We start from the raw sequence: 10,787 nt of genomic DNA on the forward strand, positions 1-10,787 counted from the left end.
CATAGTGCAATATTTAAAAAGACTAAAATATGATACATATCTACAAGAACTGATTACAGAGTTCTACTTTACAATCACTGTTCACATTCCTTGGGCATTAAGCTTTCTCAAAGAGTCTGATCTTTACGGTAAGAAGCTCTAGTTTCTATATTTGGCAACACTGATTCAAATACATCAACATTCACATCCATTTAAAACCTTAAAATATACACATTAGTACATTCTGGGATGCTTTACAAAGCCCTGAATATACAGAACAGTGCAACCTGTTGTGGTTTTTTTCTTCTTAAGGCAAGGACTTCAGCTCAAACTCCAAATCTTACATGCACTGTAAGTAGCATCATCTTTCAACAACCACAAAATCACACCAGACCTGATTACAGTAAAAACTGATGGTGGTTAAGATTTCTTACAGCTGCCGTTGCCGCGCTCGCCTCTCTGTCCACATGGCCCGCAGCTCTCTAACAAGCAAGGGAGTGATGAACACAATGCTGCCCGCAGTCTGTAACACGAAGAGAAGAAGCCTTAAGCAACAAGCGCAAACTGTATATAAAAGATGGATGGAATGTCTTGGACTGAAAAGTGTAACCAGGTGTCATGCTTCGTGACGGTCAGCAGGGGGAGTTTATAAGAAATCCAGCTTACATCTCACTTGATTTACGACCTCGGTAAACACCTTTCTGATTAATTCAAAGTTAAAGTCTTATTTAACACATTTTGTCCTTTTAAGGATAAGAATTATCTTACCATGACAATGAAGAAGTAGAACACGCTCATCCAGCCCAGCTTGCTCTCTATCAGAGACACCAAGTACTAGAAGACGAGGGAGAAAATGGTCAAATTAAAGGTCAGTCTGATCACTCGTGTGTATACAGTCAATGTCATAGCTGTGTCACAAAAAGGCATCAGTGGAAGCAAACATGCTCTCATGCTGCCAAATTCATTCTGTTTAATTCTCCAATTTGATTTTTTTTTCATCTTTACCTGTCCTGCAGCAGCTCCTATACTTCCAGTTCCATCCACTATACCAGTGACAGTAGCCAAGGCCTCCTTACTGCCCCTCAGAGCATCCTGCCTGCCAAGGTCAGCAGATATGGCCGAACTGATTATGTTGGACGGCCCACCAATGAAGAGTCCGGTAATAGCTAGCAGCACACCGTTTATCACCTGGTCATTAGGTGATCCTGAGAGAGTGGATTTTAAACGCAAAATTAATCGTGTGAATTTTAAACCTTACAGTGTTATTGTGAGTTTGACGCCTTGACTCATGAAATGCAGTTTTTTTTGTTTTATTATTATGAAGAAGAAGATATCAGATCGTGAGCTGTTGTTAGATGACGTGCATGTACTTACGGCTGTATCCCACCAGGGCTCCGATTGCCAGCATCAGACTGACGACCAGCACCGGCGCTCTCTTCCCCATAAAGTCAGAGATCAGACCCTGAAATGTTCCTCCTGATACAAAAAATAGCATGATCAAGGCAAATTAGGAACTGACAAACTGCAAAGTTATTTACCAATGAATACATTACACGTGGGGCTGCATACATTACAGCTCCACTTTAGGACCCTGCCAAAAATAAATAAATATTCACACCACACATTATTTTGTTTAAACCACCATTAAGTACAGCAAGGATCAAAATCAGCCGTGCCGCACACCTGTCGAGGGCGTACTCTGCCTCTCAACTTATGACAGCTGGGATGGCCTCTAGCCCCGCCCCCTACACTGAATTAGACAAGTGGAAGAAAATAGATGGATGAAGGATCCAAATCAAGTTATGCTTATCTGATGGTGCCCCCACCTCCAGAGGCTGCATGCCCCACCGTTAGAGAACCACTGCACTACTATAAGTTGTGATAATAACATTCTATTATTAAGCATCATACAAAATGATGAGTGATAAGTGATTTTAAACAGGACCTTTACTGCTCATTACCAGCTCCAATGGTTTTATTCTTGGACTCTATAAGAGCAGCTTTGCTTTGATCCCAGCTCCAAACAATCTCACACTGGTCCCCAGCTCATCAGTTCTCTGAAACAAGCTGTTTTAGTTCCTCTCCTTACATACTTCCTTTAAGCAAACTTTGCCCTGATTGGTTGCCCCTCGCAAACAAAGTGTAAAGAGCGGGAGGGATCTGAGATGACCATATCAGGACTATGGTTGCACAGCCAAAAGTCGGGAAAAACATTTCTGGAAAGAGTGTTCAGAGAAGCCTGAGTGTTTAGTCACAGGGATGACTGACTGTTTCTTTCAAAATAGAAAGTCAAACCTCAGTTTTATAACAGAACTTTTTTCTTTTTCAAGCAGCTGCTTACCGATGATTCCTCCGACATCATACCACACAGACAGGCGGTCGGCCTGGGCTTCCTTCCACTTGTAGTTGTTGCTCAAGTAGAAGGGAAGCCAGAAGAAGAAGGAGTAGTTGACCAGCTTCAGACATGCATAAGCCAGGGAATACTGCAGTGCAAGCGAGACAAAGTCATCACACTATAAAAACATTGTTATATAGTTTTATATAGTTCGTCTTCTTCACACTCACAGGCAACACCCCAGGAAGACAGAAAGCCTTTAAGAAGCCGATGGCCTGTGGAGACTCAGCTGGAGGCTCTACAGGCTGCTCGACAGACTGGCCTCGCCTGCTGTACTTCTCCACCTCCACCTCATCCTCCTCGTCGCTCATCAGAGGCTTGTGGCTGTCTGTGTCTGTCTCAATGGGGCTGAGTCCAGTTTCTGACTCCAAGCTCAGACCTGACACACACACACACACATTAAAGGAGACCATAAGTTTAATCAAAAGTTTAGCTTATTCAAACTGTTTCAACTTGAGGTAGAGACGAGTTCACACCTCTCATGGAAAGAAGTTATAAAAAGTAAAGATACAAAGTTGATGGTATTTCAAAACAAGCTGAAACCTGATCACATAGTATATGCACCAATGTATTAAGAAGAAATGAGGGTTATAAATTTTTAAGCATTATGGAGAATATGAACACATATGCAACATTCTGGGAAGTACTTTGAGTCACCTTAATATATTTAAAGCATGCAAAAACAAAAAAACAAGCAAACACCCTGCAATTTTTTTTACATTTTTAACATCTAACTTGCTTCCTGAAGTCCTTACCAACTTCCTTTGGGGAGGTAAGCAGGCCGAAGAACACGACCACCCCTCCCGCAAACTGCACAACAGAGGTCACCAGGAAGGCGTACTGCACACAGCAACAGTCAGCACATTATTTCAGTGCTTAGTTGTTGGCAATGTTAAGTGGGGCGGGGGGGGGGGGCGGCAACAATAAAACATGTTTGTCTATGTGTGCTTCACCTCATATCCATATTTGAGAACACTGGAAGCAAGGAAAGCACCCAGGATGTTGCCTACAGAGGCGCATGCACTCCACAGGCCAAACACAAAACCACGACTGAAAAAGAGATAAATGGCATTAAGTTTATTTATAGAACAGCTTTATGTATTTTTTACTCTGTCACTCGCCGTTTTTAATATGAGCAGAATATGCCCTGCTGCAGAGCAAAACTGGGTCTAAATAGGCCTATGTTCTCACTGTGGCACCAGTGAATAGAGGCTATTGATGGCGAGTGTGAGCATCTGTATTTCCATTTGGGCGTGTATGATGAAGGTCGACTTGGCAAATATGAGCCTGACTAATATTTCTGGGTTGGACAGATGCTGTGTCTGTGATCCAAACTCATCTGGCAGCCGTTAAGGCAAAGATAATGACATTCACAGAAATGACACGCACCCCGCCTTCCCGAACCAGTTGCCCATGACGGCCACCACGCAGGGCCAGACGGCCGACTGCAGCAGGCCGTTCAGCACCCACAGGCTGCTGTACAGGTAGATGTTGTAGATGTGGAGCCATTCAGTCAAAGTGCCAAACACAAACTCCTGCAGAAACATGCACAGCTTTCTTGAGTGTTTGGTGTTGTAGTTGTCAGAAACTTTACTTTTTGTGTGGATTTTATACAGATACCAGCAATGATTAATGCAAAAACCACCACCCTAATAATCAATCATATAATTCTGTACTATGTACTAACCACTGCAGCAGAGCCACACAGGCCGAAGCAGAGCACATAGCGGAGGTTCACTCTGTCTCCAATCATACCACTCAGATACAGACCCTGTGTGGACACGAACAAAAAAATGGAGAAAATAAATAAATAAATAAAAGTCTGATCTGATTTTGTTCAAATTACAGGCATAATGTACTTTCTCAGTGAGTTCCAAGAACAAATCTGATACTTAGTGTTACAGAGATGTGCTGGCCTTTGTTTTACTCTTATCATAATCCACACAGGTCACCAGATGGTTCAAATGATTTCCATTCCTGAGTAAATGCAGGCCCAACTTGGCACGGGGTCGATACACAAAATTACCTTCTGCTCACAGTTTTACCAATTTGTGTGGCAGACGCATCCTAATAAACAATGAAAATCATGTACTCACCACTGCATATGAGAAGAGGAAGATGGAGTCCAGAATCCCCAGAAACAGAGTGGCCTGCTTTTCATCCTCAAACAGACGATTATCCTGCCAGGTCTGGGACAGTCAGAGAAAACGTGATTGTGCAGAGTTCATACAGGCTCTTAGACCAAGGACGTGACTGTAAAAGTTTTGCTTTTGTGCATCAGGGATTAAGTTAAACTGCAGAGAAGCTAAGTGTGCACATTGAAAAACAATAACACACAAAAAAAAGTAAAAAAAAACAAAGGCTTTACTTTGGAATTGTGGCCAGCCAAAAATATTTCTGACTTATTTTAATTTCAGCGTTGTATATGTGGGAGACACATTGTTCTGTGCTGTATGCTCATTACCTCGCCAGGCGAGAAGTCAGGTGAGCTGTCATTAAGAATGAAAGGCGTCCACTGAGCTGAGATGCTCACTTTCACATTGCTGAATGTCTTCCTGGACGCATGCAGCAACACGTAGCTGGAAAGACAGAAAGCAGTTTTACTCAGAAAGGAATGACAAAACATATGTGGACAAACATTTACTGAAAGTGCAGCGCAGTTATTTCATTCTTATTTAATATGATGGATCAATTAAAGGTTACATTTATGAGTTTTGAACATGCTTTTTGTTTTGAACACGGATTTTTGAGGGCTCTTGGGTACAACAGCTCTCTACTTGTAAATAAAAAGGTAAAATTCCAAAGTAATGTCATTTCAGCTGTGCAAGAAACACTGAAATTACATACTTAAAAATGAAAATGAAAAAAAAAAAACCCCAAACAAAATCCACTTCCAAAACAACTGAATGCTTAAGCCAAATTTATGCTTGTAATAAAGATTTCATGCACAAATGTCCGATGCCATGGCAACAGCAATTGCTCTATATGACTTTTACTTGAACCAAAATAAAGCAAAGCCTATTATATGATACACACTGTCTATTTAAAACGACATTAATTTCTTTGCTAGATTTGTTAAATAAAAGAAAACTAAAACTAAACGTTAGTAGCAAAAATAGGGTTACAGCGAACAACTAATAAACCTCCACAGTGAATAGGGATGTGCATTTCCATGCATATGATTTGATCAAAAATTGTTAAAAAACAAACAAGAAAATGGATACATTTATTTTTTCCTACACTCTAATGTGTTTCAGAGTATGATAATAAAACAAGACAGATAAATCTGAGCTGATTTAATCTCTCATAGATCTTTAACTTGACCTCACAGCTCACATGCATTCACACTGCATTAACTATATGGCTAGATTGGACTTGCTGGGATTAAAACTGCTGCAAAAAATGTGTGTAAATTCCATCATTCCAGATACAGTTTCAAGTTTTCAAGTTTGTGCAGCTCTTGTCAGTTTTCTGTTAGTCTGTGGATATCTCACGTAGCACAATGTTATCTAGACACCGGCACAGGATGACATTTGCATTCCTACTCAAGGCTTACAGGAAGTTCTATAGGGCGGGGTGACTCCAAATTACCTAAAGAAGGTGAGAAGAAAGACAACCAGATGATGATGAGTGTACTGTGACAGAGAGGCACAGCATGATGGAGGCATCACAGGAGCGGCCAAAACAAGAAAGAGGAGGAAGGTGTTGGTGAAGGTCTTCGAGGACAGGGAGGGGGTTCAGCTAGAGTCTTCCACTATACCACATGGGACAAACACATCACTAGACGTGCCTGGAGAAGAAAGAAAGCCAATGTCAAACTAAATAACGTATTTTTCATTCAGCACTGATTATAGGACAGGGCTGCAGACACAGACCACAGGGGAAACTCCTCTGATTACATAAAGAAGGCAGATTTTACAGAAGCCTATGGGAAAACAACCCCTCAGCTCCCCTTATCTATCACCTGTGTAAACACTTTCCTTATGAGCTTATGGCTTCAGCAGACAGTCACAAGTTTTATCTAATAAAACACACTGTTTGTGTTGTCAATTTTTATCCCAACAAAAGTGAAACACAACGATAAAGCAGGGTTTTCTTTAGGCAAGGCCTAACAAGACTGACCAGTATGGTGCTCGGCCCTGGTTTTAAAACCAGGATGGGTAACATCACTCTGTTCAAAGCTTCACACCAATACACCCTGACCTCACTATCCATATGGTGGGTACATCCAGCTATCATATACAGTCTATAGTTCAATGGAGACTGTGGGATAAATATTATTGTGGCTCATTAATTCGTTTCAAGTCTCTGATAATTCCAATATGGCAGCCAGTCAGTACTTCTTGTTAAAGAACTATGTCCCCATAGGTTAAAAGATAAATATGAAGTAATGCACCTCGTCTGAAAGGTGGGATTTGTGTGTTGCCTTAAAAAAAAGAGGGCTCAATGGACCCAGTGTACACTGACTGTCTTCATTCCATCCTGTTCAGCTGTAACACTGCTTTGCTTCATCTTTATAGCGCTCTACCAGCTCAGAATACATGGACCAAACTGATGGCAAAACTCTGGTGAGCTGCTGATGACCTGCTTGCTTAGCATGACTATTTTAATGCTTGGACCAATTTCTTGAAGTCAGTTTGAGATCTGAGTTTTCTAACTCTCGACACATTTGATAAAAGTGGTCGAAAGCAGGTGTGAAAAATAAAAATGAAAGTCACTTCGAGTACTTGACACGGGAAATCCTGAGGGGCCGGTGTTGTGCCAAAAAGTGATTGCCTGCCAAAAACTGATTTCCGGTATTTGCCAAAAACTGATTGCTCGTATTTCAACTGCTATAAGTAACTTGTTGGGCTATAATATGTGAAACATATGTCAAATGTATCCCTTGTGGATGACATAAAGTCATCTTGAGCCACAAACAACATTCGTGTAACAAGGTAGAAGCCGCAATCAGTTTTTGACAGTGACTTTTATATAACATTTATTTATGCAGTTACAAAAATCTCATTAACATAAAAAATGTCTTTTGTAAGAGTAAGTTGGCCAAGAGGACAGCAGACATGGCAGCAAATATTACAATAGTTCTGTAAAATTATTTTAAGTGGGGATAAAGGACCGGATTGGTTATAATGTAAGTACAATAACACAGACTTATAAAGATACTTGAAAAACAGATAATTTTTTAATTATATATATAACCCCTTTGTAAACCCGAAGCCTATTTACCAACATACGTAAAGATATTACACATAAAAAATACACAGAAACATTGGAAATCAGTTTTTGGCAGTATTACACAGTATCTACAATAGTTTGTACACCCTTGTTTAAACTCTAGTTTTAAACTAGATGCAATACAAAAACAAAACTCTGTAACAGTGGCAAATGAGGTGCATGGGAAAGTTTAATCATGGACACCTCTTTTCATTCATTTTGCTGTTATAGAACCTTCATATAGTGTCTGACAAGCTCCCAGAAGACAAAAAGGATCTAACAAAAAATTGTCTGCAGTGTGGGCTATGCTGTGCACTTAATACAGCACACTGGAGGAATATGACCGAGACGTGCTGTGCTGACAAATTTCGATAGCTCGGAACAGACGGGCTTTTGTTTTGAACTAAGCAATCACAATTTTATGGACTCCGTGGTTAAATAATGATTTACGTCTTCGTGGATCAACGACACATCTTGCCACTGAAGTTATAAACCCTCCACTGTTGTTCTGCCAACCGAATTAACGTTTATTTTGTGAAAAGAAGCTACTGCCACACCTACAGAGCAGTTTCTCTCCACCTCGGCTTTCTTAGTAACAAGCCGCATACTGGTTCGAGCCTTTCGAGTCAATTCCGGGTTCGTTGCGCCTTTAAAATCACCACAAACATCTCCGAAAAAACAGCTGACTGCTACTAACTCTTTGAAAACAAAAACATATGCTGACCTTTCAGCTCTGAGTCCCGTTGGCTAGCTTGCTCTTGATGAAGCGTCAGTTTTGTGTTTACTGTGGGTTGCCCCGTCACTCCAAACGTCAACTTTCGCAGAGCGCCAAGGCGCGCTGCTGCCGCCAGTAGGACAGGAGTGGAATTACAGCTCCCCCCACCGCCCCAAAAATAACAGCTGGGATTGACTGTTGAAAAAAAAAGTGAGCCAGCTGCTCACATTTCACCTGCTGCCGTGCCACTTGTTCGCGAGAACCCAACTTTCATTGGCTACAAGCAAATGTATTTACAGTTTAAAAACTGCAGCGCCAAAAAAGTCCGTTTACAGCAGGGTTGCAGCACTTGAACTTGGACAGCACTACATTTCTGGTAAGCATTTGGCAATTATGTAGATTTATCTAATCGTATAGTTGATACATATGTATGTAATACTTTTACAAAGCCTTCTAGCTTCTCAAACATCCAAAGCTTCACGTCCATTCACGTGCAAGAGCAACGTGGTACGCGGTTGGGTGTGGTGATAAAAGATGTGAGTAAACTTGAAGTTTAAAAGTTGAAGGATTTAAATCCACGCTTATATGTAGCAAATGTAAATAAACACTCCCATAAATATTTATATCAAACATTTGCATAATGACAGTCAAAAGTACAAACAAATGTAGAATTTTCCTTTTTTACATGTTCTCCTATCAATTTCTGTATGACAGTGAACGTAACGTCATTGGAAATCATTGGAGGGGGGTTGTGCAGCTGCACGAGCAGCTGGAATGAAAAACAATTCCAGTGAATTTCAGATTTGGAGGGAAAAGCCGTAATATGATGATGTCTGTCCCACATTCCACAAATTTCCACACAGCTTGTGGATGTAAAGTATGGGATGAAATAGTTTTAGTTAGCATCAAGAGACATCTATCCATCCATTCATTCGTACACAGCTCGTTTCTGAAGCCAGCTCTAAGTGAATCAACAGTAAAGAAAGAGAGAGTGCGAGAGAGAGAGAGAGAGGGAGGAAGTCATAACCAGGGTGAGGGGAGAGAGAGGGTGATTAGAGGCGAGGCAGGGAGAGGGGGGCACGTTCAGCACTGTGTCTTCAAGGCTCACTAAGATAAGCAGTCGATGAATTGTTTCAAGGCTTAGAAAATCTATTTGAACCTGGGCATATAAACTGCACACTACAGCTGTTTTGGAAGTTATACCAATGGATACTGTTATAGCAGCATGGGATGCACTGTGCTCCCATTCCACTGATGAACACATGAAAACTGTGCAGCGAAAGGAGGTAAGAAACTGATTTAATGTTTTAATTTGAAAGGAGATAATGTTAGAAATGATCTGATTTCAGCAGAATATGCACTGTGCCCATGAGTTTGTCTTTGCCAGAAGAAACAGATTACTGCAGAATATAATTTCACTGTATCTAAATATACACTCCTACGCTTTGTTTGACACACCTGCTGAACTGCTTGTTAACACAAATATCTCATCAGCCAGTCACATAAGAGCAATTTGGGCCATTTAGGCATGGTCAAAACAGCCTACTGAAGTTTAAACTGAGCATCAGAAGGAGGAAGATAGGTGATTTAAGTAATTTTGAATGTAAAAGGGTTGTTGATACCAGATCAAGTCAGGTCAAGTACTTCCAAAACTGCTGTTCTGCTCATATTTTCCCACACACCAAAGAGAAAGTATGCAGTGAGCAGCAGTTCTCTGGGCAAAAATCCATTTGTTGATGCCAGAGGTCAGAGGAGAATGGCTCGACTGCTTCAATTTAATAAGACAACACTACCACAAATAACCATGTGTTACAGTCAAGGTATGCAGAATACAGAATACAGCAGCAGAAGACCATACCGGGTGCCACTCCTGTTAGCTAAAAACAGGAAACTGAGGTTACAGTTCACACACAGGCTCACCAAAAGTGGACAAAAGATAACTGAAAAATCCTCTACTGTGACAGTGAGCTGGTAGTATCAGAAGACATAAGAGCATGGATCCATACTGCATTGGATCAACAGTTCAGGCTCGTTCTGGTGGTGTAGTGATTTGGGGGATATTTCTAGCCACACTTTAAACTGAGCATCATTTATACACCACAGCGTACCTGGCCAAAATCTCTGAGGGACGTTTCCAGCACCTTGTCGGTGAAGAATTAAGGCCATGACGGTAAAAAGGGATCCAGCCTGGTACAAGCAACATGTACCTAAAGGGGCCACTGATTGTATGTTTGCTAATAAAGTAAGATTGAAGTGGTGCTTTTTCTAATTCTAACTAGTATTGTGTATCTTGTTGCCAGGATGTATCTTCTAGCAAATGGTGTAGCTCTAAATGGCTTTTTTTATAGCCAGTCAGCTACCCTACAGCCTTAAGGGTGGTATGTAGTCCTTATGCACATCTGTCATATCATTTGGAGTGTATATCAATAAACAAATGATGGCAGGGGCCTCACATATGGGAAATCACCAAGCCCTGTTTTAGAG

The 10,787-nt window shown here is 41.0% G+C and overlaps 1 protein-coding gene across 1 annotated transcript; it reads right to left on the bottom strand.

Annotated features, from left to right (window-relative positions):
* Positions 1–97: 97 nt before the first annotated feature.
* On the bottom strand, positions 98–8,374 carry slc37a3 (solute carrier family 37 member 3). The gene is made up of 14 exons (XM_085375795.1): positions 8,313–8,374; positions 5,966–6,164; positions 4,839–4,953; positions 4,471–4,563; positions 4,062–4,145; positions 3,764–3,909; positions 3,328–3,424; positions 3,130–3,214; positions 2,545–2,753; positions 2,321–2,462; positions 1,354–1,455; positions 985–1,184; positions 748–813; positions 98–502 (listed from the first exon to the last, which is right to left on the bottom strand). The coding sequence occupies exons 2-14, from the start codon at positions 6,040–6,042 to the stop codon at positions 410–412; spliced, it is 1,509 nt and encodes a 502-aa protein (XP_085231921.1). The 5' UTR covers positions 6,043–6,164; positions 8,313–8,374; the 3' UTR covers positions 98–409.
* Between the last annotated feature and the right edge of the window lie 2,413 nt (positions 8,375–10,787).

Source organism: Diplotaxodon limnothrissa, linkage group LG17, assembly GCF_057381915.1.
Source record: "Diplotaxodon limnothrissa isolate DT_005_m linkage group LG17, D_limnothrissa_male_GT1.1, whole genome shotgun sequence".
In the NCBI taxonomy this organism is placed as follows: domain Eukaryota; kingdom Metazoa; phylum Chordata; class Actinopteri; order Cichliformes; family Cichlidae; genus Diplotaxodon; species Diplotaxodon limnothrissa.